The sequence below is a fragment of the Schistocerca cancellata genome, chromosome 1 (assembly GCF_023864275.1).
Source record: "Schistocerca cancellata isolate TAMUIC-IGC-003103 chromosome 1, iqSchCanc2.1, whole genome shotgun sequence".
Taxonomy (NCBI): domain Eukaryota; kingdom Metazoa; phylum Arthropoda; class Insecta; order Orthoptera; family Acrididae; genus Schistocerca; species Schistocerca cancellata.
The window spans coordinates 331,946,886-331,968,711 of NC_064626.1; the positions used below are offsets into that span (position 1 = coordinate 331,946,886).

General features: G+C 44.1%; 1 protein-coding gene across 2 annotated transcripts in view; it reads right to left on the bottom strand.

Moving 5' to 3' along the window:
• Nucleotides 1–3,540: 3,540 nt before the first annotated feature.
• The window catches only part of LOC126173278 (GDP-mannose 4,6 dehydratase), an 86,937-nt gene continuing 68,651 nt past the window's right edge, over nucleotides 3,541–21,826 (bottom strand). For both annotated transcript variants that reach the window (XM_049920945.1, XM_049920944.1), the window contains exon 7: nucleotides 3,541–5,247. In XM_049920945.1, the coding sequence (XP_049776902.1) occupies nucleotides 5,185–5,247 (63 nt within the window). In that variant the 3' untranslated portion in view covers nucleotides 3,541–5,184. The remainder of the gene's footprint in view (nucleotides 5,248–21,826) is intronic.

Sequence of the window (21,826 nt, forward strand, 5' to 3'; positions counted from 1 at the left end):
GATATAGGTCTGTAGTTTGATGGATTACTCCTACTAGCCTTCTTAAACACTGGTGCGACCTGTGCAATTTTCCAATCTGTAGGTACAGATCTATCGGTGAGTGGGCGGTTGTATATGATTGCTAAGTAGGGAGTTATTGTATCAGCGTAATCTGAAAGGAACCTAATCGGTATACAATCTGGACCTGAAGACTTGCCCGTATCAAGCAATTTGAGTTGCTTCGCAACCTCTCAGGTATCTACTTCTAAGAAACTCATGCTAGCACCTGTTCGTGTTTCAAATTCTGGAATATTCCATTCGTCTTCCCTGGTGAAGGAATTTCGGAAAACTGCGTTCAATAACTCCGCTTTAGCGGCACAGTCGTCGGTAACAGTACCATCAGCACTGCGCAGCGAAGGTATTGACTGCGTCTTGCCGCTTGTGTATTTTACATACGACCAGAAGTTCTTCGGATTTTCTACCAAATTTCGAGACAATGTTTCGTTGTGGAACCTATTAAAGGCATCTCGCATTGAAGACAGTGCCAAATTTGGCGCGTCTGAAAATTTTAGCCAATCTTTGGAATTTCGCGTTCTTCTGAACTTCGCATGCTTTTTCTGTTGCCTGTGTATCAGATCCATCTCTTACCAATTTATGAGGTATGAATCTCTCAATTGCTGTTGCTACTATATCTTTGAATTTGAGCCACATCTCGTCTACATTTGCATAGTCAGTTCGGAAGGAATGGAGATTGTCTCTTAGGAAGGCTTCTAGTGACACTTTATCCACTTTTTTAAATAAAATTATTTTGCGTTTGTTTCTGGTGGATTTGGAAGAAACGGTATTGAGCCTAGCTACAACGACCTTGTGATCACTAATCCCTGTATCAGTCATGATGCTCTCTATTAGCTCTGGATTGTTTGTGGCTAAGAAGTCAAGTGTGTTTTCGCAACCATTTACAATTCGCGTGGGTTCATGGACTAACTGCTCGAAATAATTTTCGGAGAAAGCATTTAGGACAATCTCGGAAGATGTTTTCTGCCTACCATCAGTTTTGGACAGGTATTTTTGCCAACATAGCGAGGGAAGGTTGAAGTCACCACCAACTATAACCGTATAAGTGGGGTATTTATTTGTTACGAGACTCAAATTTTCACTGAACTGTTCAGTAACTATATATCATCGGAGTCTGGGGGTCGGTAGAAGGAGCCAATTATTAACTTAGTTCGGCTGTTAAGTATAACCTCCACCCATACCAATTCGCACAGAGTATCTACTTCGACTTCACTACAAGATAAACCACTAATGGCAGACACAAACACCCCACCACCAATTCTGCCTAATCTATCTTTCCTGAACACCGTCTGGGACTTCGTAAAAATTTCTGCAGAACTTATTTCAGGCTTTAGCCAGCTTTCTGTACCTATAACGATTTTAGCTTCTGTGCTTTCTATTAGCGCTTGAAGCTCGGGGACTTTCCCAGCACAACTACAACAATTTACAACTACAATTCCGACTGTTCCTTGATCCAAGCATGTCCTGTATTTGCCATGCACCCTTCGAGATTGCAGCCCACCCCGTACTTTCCCGAGGCCTTCTTAGGAATGAAAGGCAAGACAGTGCATTTTTCACGTACAAGCGTCCTGTATCGTGAGGTGAAGAAATATTAAGAGACATGCATCTGTGTGATGTAGTGCAGCCTGTAGCACCTGAGTGGGGACACGTTATTAGTTTGGGAATGCTCATGCTGAACAACATTCCTTAGCTGCGTCGCCAAGGCGGGAATGCACATAACACATAGCAGAATGGTGCGTAGCATCATCCGTCGAGCTGCCTGAGGCCAAAGCAGCAGTGTTGGGGATCATGTTTGTAGGTTCCTCCGACAGCGGCGCTGCAGTAGAGGAGGAGTTATGGCGGCAGCGGCCAACACCTCAGGCCTCCAGGCGCCCCCCCCCCCCCCCCCTGGAGTGGGGAGGGGGGGGGACATGCATGAGTGGCAGGATGTTGTAAACCTGGTCTGCAATCTTCAGTTTAGCATCTCCAGTGGGGCCGAAGTTAAATAGAGAAGGTGCATTTGAACTTCCGGAGGAAGTTTGAGCAACCAGATGGTCCAAAGTGTAGCGTAGCATGGAGATGACATCAGAGCTGCGACGGCGATCTGGAACCCAGCGATGATGAGGTGGATAGCTCTGTAGATCTGGACAGGCACTTGAGGATGGTGCATCGTACAAATGCATATTTGTCCGTAGCAGCACAGTAAGCAAAGGAATTTAGAGTTATTGTCAGTGACGCCATGTAGCTGCAGCATGTGGTCCACCAAGGCAAACCACGTGCATGGGTGATCCTTGCAAAGGGGCGGTAGTTTAAGCCAACAGATGGCGAAGTCTTGGCAAAATGGTTTGTTCGAAACAATTGCTCTCTGTCTGGAGTTCTGCAGCGTAACTGGCTCGGATGCAGTAGCGGTGTAGCAGTTCACGACACTGTCAGTAGCACGCAGCACGCAGCATGGTAGACACGGCTGGCTCGACCATGGTCGAGAAAACAATGAGTCAGGTGTTTGTCGGAGTAACGCCAACAGGCGTAGAATGGACCGGTGCAGAAGAGTTGACCGCAGTCGACTGATGTGTGCAGAAAACAACAGAGTACAGTTTCTGAGCCCCTTCCCTACAGGTGTATTAAAATTGTTAGAATCACCTAACGTTTGCAGAACACATGTGGCAGACATGGTAGGAACACACAAATTGTACCGCCCCTGACCCACATGGAAAGTTCACACTGGCTCTTGGGAAACTTATAAACAGAGTCACTAGTGTTTGAGCACATTGTATTGACCGTTGCTGAGCACTCTGAGCATGTGGAAAGTTCACATTCGACGTAAAAAGTTCGCAAGTGAAGTTTTGTGCACAAAAAATGTTCTGCTGGTATGGGACACTCCCACATGACTGCTGACTCATGTACGATAACGAAAAGTTATTGTTCGTACCTGATGCCGGCACACGTGGCTGTGGGAATGTAGAAGCACTGTCCTGTTGATTACAGCTAGCCGGTATGTTCAGAAACTGTGTCAAACTATTGTGAATACAAGGTGGATAATTGGAAAACGATGCCGAAGCATCTGTTGGAAAACCTAGTTGGCACATGTGCAGTGTAGTGGGTGGCAAGCAATCCATTGTGTACTGCTTGACGGAACAAAAGTTTGTTATAGCACTTGCGAATAAATTCGGGGTCACCAGTATGGGTTTCATGTTGCAGGATTGCTGGATCCAATTATGTGCACTGTACAACATGTAATACCCACTATTTTGTTGAGTCTGGTACACACACGTTTACCGTATCACGTGCAACCACAGACTGCTCACAAAGAGCTTGAAAAACAAAGATGTTATACATGACTTGGTTAATAGTCGCCACAACTGCAACAAGCAATGTAATTATGTTGACACTGTGTCCCATGTGAACACATCCCCATTTGGCATCATGTGATGTGATGTGACATGGTGTGACATAAAAAGTGAACTGACTTAAAACTCCAAATGAAAGAGATACTAGTCACAAAGATAATTATTGATCTACAACATATTTATTGTGGAATGATCTGACAAACAAATATCGTACATCAACTCAGTATATGGTGTTACCATATGCACTCTGTTAATACTGACCACAAACTTCACATATTTACGTTTTGCTAACATCTATCAAAATACAACACAAATTTTTCTTGTCAGGATATCATTATTGAACAAACAGTGCAAGATGTCAAAAAAAAAAAAAAAGATGATAAAGATTTATCACATGAGAAAAAATAACAGGCATTCAATGCTAGTCATTATTTACTAAAGAGACAGAGAGAGAGAGAGAGAGAGAGAGAGAGAGAGAGAGAGAGTGTCTGACAAATATACAAATTAATATTAAAATTGGCATTAACATAACGTAAAAATACCGCTTGCAAGAAATTTTACTTTCACAGCTCCTGCATAAGATGTCAACTTGTAAATGAAAAAACCCAGGCCTTCCCCGAGCGTGAACCCACAAATCCATGGTAATTATTTTTCAATGTGTGTGGCATACAAGTCAATAATCTGATAGTGAAGTAAGAAAAACTAGAAATTTCTAAAACAGTTCAGGAAAAAAACAGCTTCTAGTCAGAATACCTTAAGCATATTCACATTCAATAACAAGCAGGAATGTCAGGCCTAGGTACAAATGGTTACATTGCCTTTTACACACCAGTCGTTATATCTAAGTCCCATAAGGAAATCACTCTTCCAAATGATCATAAACTTCAGTAGCAGTTACCTGGCCACCTACCTATGAAACCTATGAATATTAATTAATGAATTTTTGAGTTCAGCCAAGTGATATGTGGATATATATCAGAATTCTGTGTGAGTAAGCAACCAAGGGGAATGGGTACTGAAACTGGTTTTGTAACCAAAACCATTACCATCATAGTCTAATCAGAATCATTACAACTATCATAAACTATTTCCTTTCACATTTATAATTCTCTATTATCCTTCTGTGCACGAAAGTCCATTTTCACAAATGAGGAACAAAGTTTACAAGCTTTTAGAACTTTCTTCTTTCATTATTTTAAAATTATGTAGCATAATGTGGCTGAACTGGCATTATCTCAAAGGAACATGATGATTATGAAGATTAAATGAACAGGTCCTATTTTAATATCTGAAAAATTTATAGAAAAAGTAATTTTCAAAATGAAAAAAATCATGAGATATTATTTTAGGTTGTCAATTGTTTAATGTGTGATCATAAGATGGTGTCCAGAATAGTAGGTATTTCTGATTGTGCAATGAAGACAGTTCACCTAGTGCAAGGACACCTTTAACTTAGTGAACAAAACACACCACTTACACATGGTGGTCAAGAGTGTTTTCCTGCATCACACAGATATACAATTTATGTGCTAGCAATATAATCCAAGGAATATTTACAGATCAGGAGAAGTGGAAGACAAAATGTAACTTTGTAATGCTATTGTCTGCATTAAATGTAAAAATAAATGGCACTCAAATGTTTTCCCATGATCAACATTAAATACAGAACTGTTGGTCTTGGCCAATGGTGCTGGAAGATGTGTATTACAAAATATACACAAACAAGCTCTCACTTTTCTTTCAAAAAAAGTGAGTGACATAGGCAGATTACTTAAGGTGCACAACTGTTGAGCTGATTCAAAATTTATGCAGCAGGATTTTTCTTCATCAGCTCTATGTCTGCCTCCATCATATCCTTAACAAGTTCCTATAAAACAAAATACATTTATTAATCATGATGACACTGATTTATATTTAAATGTAGTTATGTATGGCATACATTTTCCTAAAAATGAGGAAACTTTGTTTATGCAGCAATCCAACCATTTTTAGCACATTGTACTATGTATAGAAGAAACTGGATACAGCAAAGCAGCACATCTAAGTCAATGCATTGGTTTATTTTGTCCTAGTGGATAAAACTTATACATCACATAGAATAATGTACACAGCATTTAAGTGCACAGAATTACTTTTATTTCTCACTGCACTAAATACACATTTGTCAACAATAAAGGATAACTACACACAAAGAAACAAAGAGAGAGAACTGTGTACCAAAAGCAACATACTACTGTCAATTGCTGGATCAGTTATGCCCACACAGCCCCCTCCCCCAACAATGTGGAGCACCTTGAATGTACAGGAACTGAAACTTAATTTGCCGGCCAGCTTTTGTGCAGACTGCTGGCTGCAATGTTGCTGTAGATATTGGCTGGGCGATGTTATAGCTTGCTAGCTGATGGAGTGTGTGATAACTGCAGATGGAGTGGGTGGTAACTGCAAGTGAGGACATCAGAGTTGTCTCCTGGAGTCATGAGGTTTGAAGCATTGGTGTGATGTCTGGTAAGTATGACGGTACACAATCCACATTGGTTTGACTCACTCAATAAGAGACCTCTGTAACACTGCCATTCTACAAGATCTCCATGGTGTGGCCTTCTAGCCATATTATCAGAAAGGGGCTGGTGTACAATTGCTGGAGTTACGATCTGATGAGATCTGTGCATAGTATGACACGAGTACAGTCGTCCAAAGCTTTGAGGATGAAAACAGGGTGTTCGCCTAGCAAGAACAGGCAGTCATTGGATCTTGACTACATAGTCCACCACCTGAGACAATTCTACTAGCGATGGCAGTGGTATAAGTGCAAGACAGTGCGCCAGAATCCGTAGCAGTTCTCAATACACCATTTCTGCTAACGATGCTCTGATGTTAGCTTGTATGCCACGTAAAGACTAAAAGGACCAAGGGAAGGGCCTCCGCCCATTTCTCATGGTGGTACATGAGAGCTGTCTTTAGGGACAGATGCCACCTTTCTGCATCCTGTTGCTGGCAGATAGGAGCTTTTCATATGATATTGGGAACTGCACAATTTGGGAAAGTCTAAAAACAAAACACATGCGTCGATCTGTACCAGGTGGTCCAGCACTTGTTGCTTGACCATCTCGGAAAAAATTGATATTTGCTGGGTGAATTCCTTTCTGTTTGGTGGATTCTAAACTATTTTTAAAGAATTTTTATTGGTTATCACTTCGAAATAGTGGCCGTTTTTGTTTCAGGCCACAAGCATTCTTTTGAATTTACAAGTATCTGTGGTTTTTTACTTATTTGGAAATGGGTTGCCCTAGACTTTCAAAGAAGAAGCAGTTCGTTCAGCATACACTGGACTATAAATTAAAACTATGATCACCTATCTGAATGTATTCCTTAATATATTTTAAGTGGCTCAATGTTATTGGTTCCAAATCAAAAAAACTCAATTTTTGAATAGTATTTTTCCAAAGAAGGAATAACTGCTCAGCCTTAATATTTTTCAAGCTATTACACTACATAGTATAGTTACTTTTTATAGCTTATCAATGATGAGAAGCTTATACTTGAAAAATACACTATTTTAAAAAACAGATTTTTTAAATATTTTTTCATTCTTCGGCCAGCAATATCTTTGTCAAGGGACCACACAAAAATCCAAAAATTATGCACTTAATAGACTTCAGTATGAATTAATAGACTTTAGTATAAATTTCAACTTTGAGATTCAATGGGAAGTTACAAAAAAAATTACAAATATGAGTCAAAAATACATTTCTTAATGTCTGCAATATCTGGACTAATGGATAAAGTGTATCAGCGACATAATTTAAACATATCTGTGATCACCTCTTTTTAAAATAAGCCATCTTATTATATTACCTTGTTCTCACCTTATTTGATTTTACTACGTTGTTCAGTACATTTTTAACAAGTATCAGAACTTGATCCTTTTCAACTTTTTAAAACAAGATCCTTGCCCAGTGGGTGGTAAAATGTAACATGCATATCTTGGTTTTGACAATCAATATCATCAACTTTGGTGATCCAGCAATGTTCACCACAATTACAAGCTACTATGTCTATATTTTGAAGTGTCAGTGGTACAAGGTTTTCACATTTAAGAAGTTCATTATCAAGTGATGCTGATGTGAACTTAAACTTGAGCAAGTTGTGTGACTGAGGTATAAAACAATGAACAGATCGGGTTCCTTTAATCTACTGATAAGTGTTGAATTTTTCCTCCATGACATTGATGTGCAGTTGTTTAATTTCCCCACATCTTATAACAACATAGGTAATCCCTTTCACCTGTTCTTTACAGAATTTGAACATTTCTTGATTTGTCAAGATGTGATTCTCATAGGTCCACTACAAATAAGCTTTTGTGACAGCTCACTTTGTTGTACCCCCAATGCTATCACATCCATTCTCCCCATGGCATGATGCAACAAAGTGCCATTCTGCATTATGTCCATGGTCTTCCTTTGAAAGGAGATGTGAATAATTTTTTTTTGTTTTGTATTGGTTTGCAACACCATCAGAGGAGTAGATCAGTTTGTTTGTGGATGGATGGTGCTGTTTTATGTAGTTTGTTAATTGCTGCTGAAAAGTGTGCACAGCTATTCAAGGTAGCCACTTATGACAAAAAATCTGTGACACTCTAGTTTAGCTTGATCTTTATAACAGAACACAAATGGATGAAATGTGGCCTGTTTGTTTACCCAGTAGTGCCCCTGTACTTCATCTTGAACAAAAAAGGAATGGTTTTCAGAAAAGTCGGCAAGAATTAAGCATTCCTCACCTGCCACGGTTTGCTTTTTGTCTTTCAGAAATTTACCCTGAGCTTTGGCAATAAAATGAGGAACTCCACCACTGCCGGTCCCAAGTCCGGGGCCTCATTTCGCAAGTGATGAGGAAGGAGGAGGGGGAGGAGTAACACCTCGTTAAAAAAAGCCTGGGTCCATCTGGCTCCGGATGGTAGCACCCTGTAAGGGCACCTGCCTAGGGTTACTGGGTGAAACCTGGTCAACAGTCTCAAAGGCGGAAGAGAAAGTTCAGATTCCCAACAGCGGAGAGAGCGGAAGAACTACCTCCAGGACTCACAATCTTGGTTGTACATTTTGTGGCCTTTTGGCCACACCCAAAATAACTTTCATCAATCATGGAAGTGTGTGATGTAAACTATTTTACCCCAGGAGGACGATCCACCGTACGCCAGTACGTCAGCAGACAGTCGGATTCTAGGGAGTCTGCAACATTGCACAAAGACAAGTCGGAGTGTCTTGGAATCTCATGCAAATTTCAATATAGGCAATCAACGCACCTAGCAACTTTCAATGCAAACTCATTGTTGAAAAACGGAAAACTAAAACATCTAACAGATACGCTAAAGAACCACAACATACTCATAACAGCCATTCAAGAAACACGATACATGGATACAGATACCTTCGATTCCGAAGGTTTTAGGATATACAAAGGGAAAGTGGGACCGAGAGTAATGAAAAATGTACCACATCTTGGGACAGCCTTTATAATCAACAAACAAATCTTGAACTCAATAGTTGGCTTTGATTCCCTATCAGAAAGAATCTGAAGTCTTACATTCACAAGCACAAACAAAATCTACACAATTATCAATGCACATGCCCCTATAAACGAGGATAACAGGAAAAACAAAGAAAAAGTGGAGGCCTTTTGGAATCATCTAGATGACATTATTCAGAAAATCCCAGATAAAAACATCATCATTCTTCTTGGAGATTTTAATGCACAGATTGGTAAAGAAAAAAGATATAAGAAAATAGTTGGAAACTATCCTGCACACAAGAGAACAAACAGAAATGGTGTGAGACTAATAGAACTTTGCCAAGCACACAATTTAATTCTTAAATCCACAGCTTTCAAGAAACTGCCACGAAGACAAAAGACATGGGTATCCCCAAATCCTAGCCTTGGGGAATTTCAACTTGATCATGTGGCAATCAAGAAGATTTCTAGCAAAGAAATCATGAACGTTAGGGTACTCAGGGGTGCAAACTTGGATTCAGACCATTACCTTTCTAAAATTAAGTTCAAAGTCATCCCAAACAGGAAACGCAGCATGAAACAAATTAAGGGTCGGAAGTATAGCACAGAAAAGATATTAAAATCAGATGAATTCACAAAAGCAACAGAAACCATTCAGACACAAAGCTGGGGGGATATCAAGGAAAACCTCATTTCTACAGCTGAACGGATAGCACCTAACAAAAAAAGTAAAAAACATGCCTGGTGGTCGCTGGAATGTGATGCCCTCATTGAAACAAGAAAACAGGCATGGCAAAATTGGCAATCACAGAAAACAGAAGAAAATAGACTGAATTTCATTACAGTTAGAAAACTGGTAGACAAAAATATAAAAAGGATTAAGAAGACACATGAAAACAAAACTCTCCTCCAAATTGATGAAGAATTTGCTAAAAACAACACAAGGAGCTTTTACAGAACTTTCAAACAAAGGTTATCAAGATACAAAGCACCCACCCTCCAATTTCGAGATGTAAATGGGACCATCGCTCACAACAACACGGAAAACTGCAAAATACTAGCAGGCTACTTTGAGAAACTCTTGAATTGTGAACCCATCCTTGAAAAATTTGAATCCATTCCAAACAACCATGAGAAGCCGGATTCAGAACCACCAACGACTGAAGAAGTACAGAAGGTCATTTCAGAACTTAAAAACAACAAGGCGTCCGGAGAAAATCAAATAGTGGCCGAACTATGGAAAAAGGCTGACAAAAATGCAGTTACATCCCTAAAGTGTGTTTTCGATCAAATCTGGAAAGAAGAAGAGATCCCCGCAGAATGGAGAACAGTTCTCATCCACCCTATCCACAAGAAAGGTCTGCAGACAGACCCCAACAATTACAGAGGAATATCACTGCTGGATGTAACGTACAAGATTCTTTCTAAAGTCCTTTTGAACACGGCAGAGCCGCAATTGGATCCGCAAATCGGGGAATACCAGGGAGGTTTTAGAAAGGGTAGATCATGTTCGGAACAAATACTAAACCTCAAAAACATTATGGCATACCAAAAATCAAGGGCAAAGACATACGTAATCTCCTTCATTGATTTCAAAAAAGCATATGATTCGATTGATAGAGAATCTCTGTTATCAGTCCTGGAAGAAATGGGTTTGGATAAGAAAACAACTAATATTATAAAAGCGACCCTTACAAATACATTATCGAAAGTTAAATTTATGAGCGAACTATCGGAACCCTTTGAAATAAAAACGGGTGTGCGACAGGGCGATGGGCTCTCACCATTGCTGTTCAATTGTGCGCTTGAGAAAGTAGTCAGAGAATGGAACACAAATATTAAGAGTGGTATAAGACTGGGTTGCAAAAAGAAGAACCTTAAAGTAAATTGCATTGCTTTTGCAGATGATATGGCCCTGTTTGCTGAAACAATGGAAGAAGCACGGGAGCAAATCCTTGAACTAAAGAAACAAGCAGCTAAAATTGGTCTTCACATCTCCTCTGAAAAAACTAAGATATTGACAAACATCAAGCACTCATGTAAATACCTCAAAGTTCAAGAACAGAAGATTGAAATAGTAAAAGAATTCAAATATCTCGGAGAATTGATTACTTGGAATGCTGGGGAAAGCAAAGCAATGGAATCCAGAAAAAATAAACTTGAATTGGCCTTCCAACTAACAAAAAATACATACAACAAAAAATCCCTTTCATGGGGGCCCAAAATTACACATTACAAGACAGTGATTAAGCCAGAAGCACTGTATGCAGCAGAAACACTTAACATGAATTTCAAAGGCCAAATGGAGAAACTTGAGGTAAAGGAAAGAAAAATTTTAAGAAAAATCATTGGGCCAAAATTTCAAGACAATAAGATTATATACATCAAAAATGAAACTCTCTACAAGAAAATTGAAAAACTTTCAGATTCTATGCGAAAAAGGAGAATAAATTTTTATGGTCATCTTCTTAGAATGAATTCCAATAGATTAACTAAACAAATCTTTGACTTCTTCCGTAACCGAAAAACGAAGCCCAACTGGTTTAAAGAGACTGAGAAAGACCTAGTGGAATTAAATATTTCAGAAAATTCACTTATTGATCAAACTGCTAAATTAATTACTAAAGATGAAAACATAAGGTTCCAAGACAAATCCACACAAAAGTCCAAATCCTTCATCTCGGAAGAAGAGAGGAGAAGAACATCAGAAAGAATGAAGAAATACTGGGCCCTAAGAAAAGAACAACGCACAAAGAAATGATTGATCCAGCGTACCCCAAAGAGGGTGAAACGAAAGAAGAAGAAGAAGAAGAAGAAGAAAATGAGGCATTTCTGGTTTTCAAGATTAGCTACCAGCACTTCAAAAACTACTTCTCATGGCTTTGTAATTTTCACCGTTTCCATTCTATATTGTCACATATCAAATCATCGTCTTCTGATTTTTCAAGCATGCCAAGTATAGCTTGTTTGCCTGGATAGTCTTGACATTTTCCATGATCATACAATTGGAGCTGTTGATATTGCAAACTTGAACGTCCACAACGTATTTATAGTCAACTCCTAAGACTGACCCCATCTATCATCAACTGTATGATGATTGTCTATTTAAAGGACTAAACTAGTGGGTCATCAGTCCCTCGTTATCATGAGAGAAACATGTCAAAAGTGAAAGAAAGTGAAAGAAAGGGTGACTTGGCTGCTCAAACTATATAAGCAAATCACACAGTTTAAAAGGGCATGGCAGTAGTTGTACCACAACAGGTAAAAGAAAAGAGATAATCCAGGCAGCGTCTTGCATAAAGAGAGGGGGGGGGGGGGGGGGGAGACTAGTCTAAAGGCACAACAGAGTAAGGGGGAAGGAAAGTAATCTGTGGTCACTTGGTGGGTACATGCCACAGGAGAGGGAGGGAGTGGAGGGGGGGGGGGGGGGAGGCTCTCGCCCCACAACCACTCTGGAAGTAGAAGAGTAGTATAGGTAAAGGAAAATCCACTGTCCTCAGGAAATGCAAGACTCTGGTTAGGGCTATCACATCATCTGCAAGCATCTGAGGTAGTGCGGTAAGAAAGCCGAGAGTGTACCGCGGATTGGCCAGCAGGGCACACTCAACAAGAATATGAGCTATCATCAGTGGACTATCACAGCTGCAGTGAAGAGTCCCATGTGGTCAATGCGTAGTCAGCACAACTCAATGGCATCTTTTGGAGACACCTGGAAAGACGTGTGTCACACTTTAGTGGACCCTTTAACTGCTCTCAATTGTTTTGGGCCATAGTAGCCTGCCATTCCAATTCTCGGAGCCTCAAAATATGCACCAAAGTTGTAATCTTAAGTCTGGGCCAGGTATCCCAAAGTCAAGTTGATCTCCTGTAATTGTGTCTCTAGCCTGGAATGCCTACGTGGCTCATTGTCCAGATGCAGGTCACAGTCTTTCCAGAGCTGTAGAGGTCAGCTGTAGGTCCTGGATGTTTGCAACTAAAAGATTTTTTGAGATAGCACAGGGTTATGGATTTTAAGCAACTCATTGAACCGCTACAGGTCAGAAAGTTCATCGTGGCCTAAGAGTTGACATACTGCAAAGCCTGAGAGATGGCAACCAACTCTACAGTGTATAGATTGTAGGCACTCAGCAGAGTGTGCTTCTCATGTCCCCTAGCATGTGCAAAGACATAACTGACCCTGTCATTGACTTTCAATCCATGTGTGTACATGCATACCGAATTAGAATAATTGTGGTAGATTGAAAGAAACAAGTGTCAGAAGTACGGGCCCAGCATCCCTCTTAGTGCCACAAAAGAAGTCCATCCGTATCACAGGACAGGGCACAGCCCAAGGGGATGTCATGAGGGATCTCTAGGAACACAGACTAACGGAGGCTGTTGGAGGTCCTTCAGTAGAATATAGAGTCGGATCCCACCTGGTCATCCCAGTTTTGGACAATTCACAAACAGTCTGAACTGCTGGTTGTAAAATAGAATTGATTGACATGGGTGGGTAGGCATCTGACAGATTGTGACTGCATAAATTGCCACAAGCTGCTGTCATCTAACCGATCAGGAGCTGTCGACAGTTCTCGTACGGAAAGCCCCAGTTGCCAACCGCATGCCAGGGGTGGTGAACAGGGTCCGACAGATTCAGTACGGATGGTGCTGCCAATTCATAGTCTACACATCCATAGTCCAAGTGGGATAAAATCAGAAGAACTGTGCAGTATGCGCCGCATGAGGAGTAACTAAGAAAACCTGGAGCATTCAGCTCCTTTATGCGAGTTAGCTGCCTTGAGCCGGCAGATATGCAGCAGCCAAGATAGCTTGTGGTCAAATAAAATACCTAAGAACTTGAAAGTTTCAACAACTCCAAGTAACTGGTCATCTAGATAAATTTCTATGTGTAGGTGCACAGTCAGCAGTCAACAAAAAAATGCATAACTCTTGATTTTGCAGGGGAAAATTGATAGCTGTGATTCAGGGCCCAGTCACGGACTCTCCAGACAGCTCCCTGAAGCAGGCATTCAGTGGAGTGCAGTGATGCAGAGGCATAGTACAGGCAAAAGTCATCCACATACAGTAATGGAGAGACTTTGAGGGCCCATTGCATTTACGATACCACTGATGGCGATAGCGAACAGCATTACGCTCAGAACCGATTGCTGAGGGCCTCCCGTTTCCTTTACATAATGGTTGCTTAACGTTGAACCTATCCAGGTCTGAAAAAACTGGGGAGATATGGAAACTCTGGATAACAATGGGTGAACTGCACTGGAAACCCGACTCGTGCAGTGTAGAGAGGATGTGATGTCACCAGGTGGTACTGTATGCCTTCTGTGGGTCAAAGAACACAGCAATCAGGTGTTGGTGATGCACAGAAGCATTGTGCACTGTGGGTTCCAAAAAAACCAGGTATCTGGTTAGTTGGTTGGTTGGAAAAAACTACGCGGTCATCAGTCCCTCCGACTTCAGATTAACTAAAACCAATAAAATCCCACATTAAAAGAGGGAGCTACAACATCCATAAAATGATAACTATTGACAGGGAAGGAAGGAAAAGGACAGAAGATGAGGTGAGGGAAAGAAAGTGACTAATGACAGGGGCATGAAGGAAGAAGCAAAGGAGACAAGAGAGATGCTCAGGACATAACAGGCCCCATGAGGAAAGGAGTGGGAAGGCAGAGGGCCGGGGTGAACCACCAAGCCCAGTTAAAGCCAATCCAGTCGGGGTGAAGGCAGGAGCATGAAAGCCTGCCATCCCCTCCACTCGCCGATAAGGTGGAAGGCCCCTCCCTTCAATAAAGCGACAAAAAACCCCATAACGAATAAAATGTAAAACGAGATCTGCCGCTGAGGCATCATCAGCCAACACCAGGAGTGGCAATTCTGGAAAGCTGAAAGTCCATCATAGGGTGCCTAAGTTGGGGCAGTCCAATAAGATGTGAGCCACAGACAACATCAATCCACAACAAAGAGGAGGGTCCTCATGACGGAGGAGATAACCGTGAGTCAAAAAAGTATGGCTGATGCAGAGCCGGCAGAGGACAACATAGGCCTTATGAGAGACTTGTAAGGAGGACTGTAATGGAGTTGTAAAACCCTTAATTGCCCTGAGCTTGTTCAGCGAAGAAAGAGTGCTCCATTCTGCATCCCAAAAGCCCAAAACCTGGTGACGTAATGCCGAGCGAAGGTCTCTCTCTGGAATGCCAATAGCAAGAGATGGCCTGTTAGTAGCTAATTTAGCCAGTCAATTGGCGAGTTCATTGCCAGGAATCCCAACATGGCCCAGGGTCCAAATGAAAACCACCAAGCATCCATGCTGAGAGAGAAGAGAAAGGGAGTCCTGGATAGCAATGACTAACGGGTGGCAAGGGAAGCACTGGCCGATAGCGTGCAAACCGCTCAATGAGTCACTACAGATAGTGAAGGATAGTCCTGAGCAGGAGCGGATATGGTCCAGTGCGTGCAAGATGGCTACCAATTCTGCAATAAAAGCACTACAGCCATCTGGCAAGGAGCAAAGTTCCGTGCATCGCGCATAGGTGTAAGCAAAACCAGTGCGGCCAGCAACCATGGAGCCATCAGTATAGATCACTTCTGAACCCTGAAAGGAACTGAGGAGACAGGAGAACTGGTGGCGAAGAGCCATCGGAGGGACAGAATCCTTTGAATCAATTGAGAGATTAAGACACAGAGTTGTGGCCGACATACGCACCATGGAGGGGTGCATGCGTGAGCGGAGAAGAAAGGTGGTAAAGGCAATTGCTGGAGCTCAGAAAAGAGCAACTGAATGCGGACAGCCATGGTAAGCCCACATCATGGCCGCCGCTGTGGCAGGGTGATCTCCGTGTCTGGATAAAGGAGACCATAATTAGGGTGCTTTGGAGTGCAGCGAATGCGGAGCGCATAAGATATCAGCTGTTGCCGGCGCAAAACTCACAGTAGCGGAATCCCCACCCCTGCGAGAAGGCTAAGTACGGGGCTAGTCCAGAAGGCACCAGTCGCACGTCAGACCCCACAGTGGTGGATCGGGTCTAGTATCTGCAGTGTCGAAGGCGATGCAGAACCACAGACAGGATTTCCATAGTCTAAACGAGACTAGACCAGCACTTGATACAATCGCAGGAGAACAGAGTGGTCTGCACCCCAGGCGGTATTGCACGGACACCTAAGAACAATGAGATGGGACCAGCAAGTCCTCTTCAGCTGGCGAAGGTGAGGGAGCCATGTCAACCGGGCATATCAAATACCAGACCCAAGAAGCGACGGGTGACTACCACCACGAGGGGCTGGCCATCGAGGAATAGTTCCGGATAGGGATGGACTGTACAGTGACAGCAGAAATGCATGACAAGTCTTGCTGCCGAAAACTGAAAGCCATGGGAGAGAGTCCATGAGTGGGCCCGACAGATTGCCCCCTGTAGACGGCTTTCTGCAGCGCCCATTACGGAGGAGGCGAGGTAGATACAAAAATCATCAGCATACAAAGAGGGGGCACTGTCAGCCCAACAGCTGTCACTAGACCATTAATGGCTATGAGAAAGAGAGGGACACTCTGCACGGAACCCTGTGGAACCCCATTTTCTTGCCGATGGGGAGAGCTGTAGGAGGAGCCAACCTGGACCCGAAAAGAGCGACAAGAAAGAAAATTACAGATAAAAACGAGCAGAGCGCCACGAAGGCCCAATTCGTGAAGGGTGGTAGGGATGTGGTGGTACCAGGTAGTGTCACAGGCTTTTGCAGATCAAAGAAGACGGCAAGGAGATGCTGATGGGCAAAAGCCGACCGGATAGCAGACTCTAGGTGTACCAAGTTATCCACCATAGAGCGGCCACAGCAAAAACCACTGAGTCGATGACAAAAGGTCGCAGGATTCAAGGATCCAAAACAGCCGCCGACTCACCATGCATTCAAGGAGCTTGCAGAGGGTGTTAGTAAGTCTAATTGGACGGTAGCTATCCAACCGAAGAGGCGGCTTCCATGGCTTCAACACCGGAACAACAATGCTTTCCTGCCACTGGGCAAGAAATACTCCCTCACTCCACAGACGGTTGAAGAAGGTCAATATACGATGGTGGCCAGCCACCGATAAGTGTTTGTGCATTTGATTATGTATCCGGTCCAGTCCAGGAGCCGTGTCAGGACAAAGGGCAAGGGCGCTGGCAAATTCCCACTCGCTAAATGGGGCATTATATGGTTCTGAGCAGCGAGAAACAAAAGACAAAGGCAGTCGCTCTGAACACTCTTTCGGGAGAAGAAACTTGGGTGGATACTGAGTCGATGCCGAAGCATGAGCAAAGTGTTGAGAAAGATTTTCTGCCACAAAGTCTATACTGGTAACGACAACACCATTCACAGAAATTCCTGCAACCCCGGTGGGAGGACAGTGGCCAAATATTCACCAGAGTTTCACCCTGACTTGTGAAGAGGAGGTGTGGTGTCCTATGGCAGCTACATATCGTTCCCAGCAAATCTGTTTCAGAAATTTGATTAGGTAGTGGGCCTGGGCACGGAGTCATTTAAAGACCAGAAGAAGAGCAGTAGAAGCGTGCCGCCAGAAGTGTTGAAGAGCACAGTGGAGGTCTTTTATGGCTGCAGCAATTTCCAGAGTCCACCAAGGGACCATCTTCTGGTGGGGGAACCTGAAAAAGAAGGGATTTCTGAAACAGCTGCTGAAAGGATGGAGGCAGTCAAGGTCTGAGTAGATTTATAAACACTGTCGTGTGGCTATACAGGGGGAATGGGAGCAGAGGAGAAGGCACCCCAATCAGCTTTAGATAGGGCTCACCTGGGAAGGTGACGGAGCGAGAGACACTGAAGGAAGGTCAAAACAATCAGATAATGGTTGCTGTCAGGTAAGTCATCGTGGACACCCCATTCAATGGAAGGAAGAAGGCCGGACTGCACCTGGAGAGGCCAATGGTTGAGAAAGTGCCGTGCGCCACACTAAAGTGTGTGGGAGTGCCTGTGTTTAGTAAACAAAGGTTTAAGCCCTGCCAGAACAGCTTCAACTGTCCTGCCCAGGGCAGTAGTTGTATGACTACCTCAAAGAGGGTTCTGAGCATTAAAGTCCTCTAATAACAGGAAAGGAGAAGGGAGTTGTTGAAGAAGGGTGGTGAGGGCATGGGATGTAGGCGGCCTGTCAGGTGGGAGGTAAAGATTACAGACTGTGACTGGAGTGGCCAGATGGACATTGAAAGTAATGGCTTCCAGAGTGGTATAGACGGGAACCCATTTACTAACAATGTCCTTGCGGACCAAGGTGCAAACACCACCACAAGCCCGCAAGGGGCCAATTCAGTTCCGACAGGAAGCGTGGAACCCATGAAGGGTGGGTGAGTAAGAATTGACAAAATGGGTCTCCTGGAGCGCAATACAAGTGGCAGAGTAGAAGAAAAGAAGGGGCTGCAACTCCAGAAGGTGACGCAAATATCCAATATAATTCCACTGGAGGATTCTCAAGCCGAAGTCCACAATGGAAGTGATTGTACCAGAGTCGGTCACGCCACCGAGTCGCTATCCGTCACCGATAAGGATGGGGTAATATCCATATAGGTGGGGTCAGACACCGTTGGTTCATTGACTGTAGGAGGGGAAGGCCGCACCTCAGGGGGTACCAGAGAGGCCTTGCCCTTGTTTCTGCGCTTCTGCTTCTTCTCTTGGGAAGGAAGAGAAGGGCAGACTTCAGCGAGGGCAGGCATGGAATTACACCAAGCATCTTGGCGCCCACCAGCGATGGACCACACTGCTGATGTGGAGCAGTAGATCGCCTTTCAGGGGGGTGCTGGGAAAAGGAGTTCTGGGAGGGAGCTCCAGTACCGGCGGTTGCCGATAGAGGGGAGCACTTCTCTGGCAGGGGAGGGGGAGCAGCACCCAAAGGTGCTGGTACAAATCAAATCAGGTACCAAGGGAAAGTTTTCAACCTAAGCCGGCGAGCTTGCCCCTCCTCCCAGGGGGTGGCCAGGGAGGCGAAGGCCGAAGGATCAGAAGGGGGAGGGGGAGGGGGAGTGGGAGAGGGTGGAGGAGGAGGGGGAGTGGGAGAGAGGGGCAGCAGGAGGAGGAGGAGGAGGAGGAGGAGGAGGCTGAAGGCATGGGGTGAATGGGGTGGGGCTGGGAAGAGGAGGGGGTAAGAGGGGCAATGGACGTAATTGAAGCAAAAGTAGAGGTCATAGACACGGGATGGAGCCGGTCATATTTTTTACGAGCCTCATTGTAGGTGAGCCGATCTAAGGTTCTGTACTCTTGAATTCTTCTGTCTTTCACAAACACCGGGCATGTAAGGGAGAGTGGAGAATGCTGTCCATTACAATTTACATATATTGGTGGGGGGGCACAGGCACTCCCCTCATGGAGGGGGCACCCACAGTTGCCACAGAAGAGATCAGTGGTGCAGCAGGAAGGCATGTGTCCAAACCTTAAGCATTTAAAACACCTCACATCGGTGGTGGAATATAAGGTTTTATATCTCACCGATACACCATTACCTTGACCTTCTTAGGGAGGACATCCCCCTCAAAGGCCAGGATAAAGGCACCTGTAGGGATGCGATTGTTTGGAGGGCCTCGCTGCACATAGCACGGAGCTCCTCGTCAGTTTGCAGAACAAGATCTCGGTGGAAAATAATGCCCTGTACTGAGTTCAAAGATTGGTGCGGAATGACGGAGACTGGGACGTCACGAAGATGGTTACAAGCATGCAGGGCATCAGATTGGGCAGCACAAGTTGTCTTGATGAGCAATGCACCGGACCGCATTTTACTCATCGATTCAACTTCGCCATACTTATCTTCAATTGTCTCCACGAAAAACAAAGGCTTGGTCATGGCAAAACCACCACCATCTGTCCTGGTACAAACCAGGTACCAAGGGAAAGTTTTCAACCTAAGCCGGCGAGCTTGCCCCTCCTCCCAGGGGGAAGGCCGAAGGATCAGAAGAAGGGGTGTCACATCTGCTTCCACTCTTAGAGACAGCCACAGAATGGCCAGGATAGTGAAGCTTTTGTCACTTCATGTGCAACGCATCTGCCCTAGTACCACCCACTACGATCGGGGGCTCGCCCCGTGGGCACCACCCAGTCACAGCATGGGCCGTCTGGCACAGCAGCCATTGCCAGGACTTCTGGTGCCCCAAAAAGATGAGCATCGACTCCTGGGCATACACGAGGCATTAACAGCTCAGGTACTAGCAGAGTGATCCCTGTGGTTTCAGGGGGCTCAACCAAGTGGGTACTTAACAGCCCCACCATACGGACTGGCAACTGTGCTGGTGACCTAGCAGGGGGGGCAGGGTGCAAAGGGGAGGGGAGGGGTAAAGGAACCTGCACCATGGAAGCTGGGTAGGAAGTTCATCCCCAAATGGCTCACGCTGAACGGAAATTTTTTGGAAATGGAGGTCAAACCCCAAGGGGATCAAAAATGCCAAAAAGGAGATGGAAATAGCAAATTAAACAATAGCACAGACCAAAACAAAGCCAGGAGGATAGCCAGTTGGACATAAAGAATTCCACTAAGAGGGAAAAGAGGGGGCAGGGACAAAGGGGCAAGGAGAGAGAGGAAGAGGAACAGGGATGGTAATGCAGCCTTCAAAGGAAAGGAAAGGAAAGGAAAGGAAAGGAAAGGAAAGGAAAGGACACTGCAATAGCTCGGGGCCCCGTGCATGCCACACACGTACCCACAAAAGGACTGTGGGCCCCTTGGGGGCCAGGTATCCGTGGTGGACCAGACAGCCCAAAGGCCACTTTGTGATCATAATATATGCCATCTGGCTTAAAGACACCAACACAGACAGCAGTTGACCATTCATTCGAGTAGCTTACACAGCCCATTCATTAGGGAGATTGGCTGGTAGTTAGTTAAAATATATGCGTCGTTTACCGGTTTCAGGACAGGAATAAAAATACCTTCCCACTGCTGAAAGGGAAATACTCCCTCCTGCCAAATGCGAATAAAAAGCCAGAAGACGTGTTTCATGCTGTTGGCACGAAGATGTTTAAGCATTTGGTTGTGGATTTTGTCAGGTCCAGGGGTCATATCGTGACACGCTGCCAAAGCACTGTGAAGCACTTATTCATTAAAATGTGCATGGAAAGACAGTGGGTGGCACTCAATAAGGTGTTTCTGGGCCAGGAAATGAGGACGGTAATTATTGCAAAGCAGACACTTCAGTGAAGTGTGCCACAAAACATTCGACAAGTACCATAGGGTCAGTGCAGATGTTATCATTGACACGGATGCCAGGAACCACCGTGGGTGGTGGATGGCCACAAATTCAGGACAGTTTAGTCCATACCTGGGACGATGGGATGTGGAATTGCATAGTTGAGACATACTGCTCACATTCCTGCTTCCTTTTCTTTATTAAAAATATCATTTTCACCTGGAGTCTCTTGAATGCTATTACATTATCCATAGAGGGATGGTGCTCATGCTGTTGAAGCACCCTGCGGCATTCCCTGATAGCTGTGGCTATGTCTTCAGACCACCATGGCACCAGCGGTCATCAAGACGAACTGCAGGAGTAGGTTATCATTGCTGCTGCAGTATGAGTAATAGTATCAATAGTATTCTGTAACAATTTGTTGATATCCATCACACAAATAGCTGCAAAAGTGGCTGCAGAGGAGAAAGCCTGCCAATCAGCTTTCTGAAGCGACCATCTTGGAGCATCTTTTAGATGTCTGTGAGTGGAGAGGATGAGAACAATAGGAAAATGGTCGCTGTCACAAAGGTTGTGGTGCACCATTGAATCAGGGGTAAGACACTCAGACTGCAACCTGCGAGATCAATAGCTGAAAATGTTCCATGAGCCACACTGAAATGGGTTGCAGATCCAGTGTTGAATAGGCAGACGTCCAATTTTGAAAGGAGGTGTTCTAATACTCAGCCTCTGTGAGACAGTGTCACCACCCCACAGAGGATTATGGGCGTTAAAGTCTCCTAGTAAGAGGAAGGGGGCAGG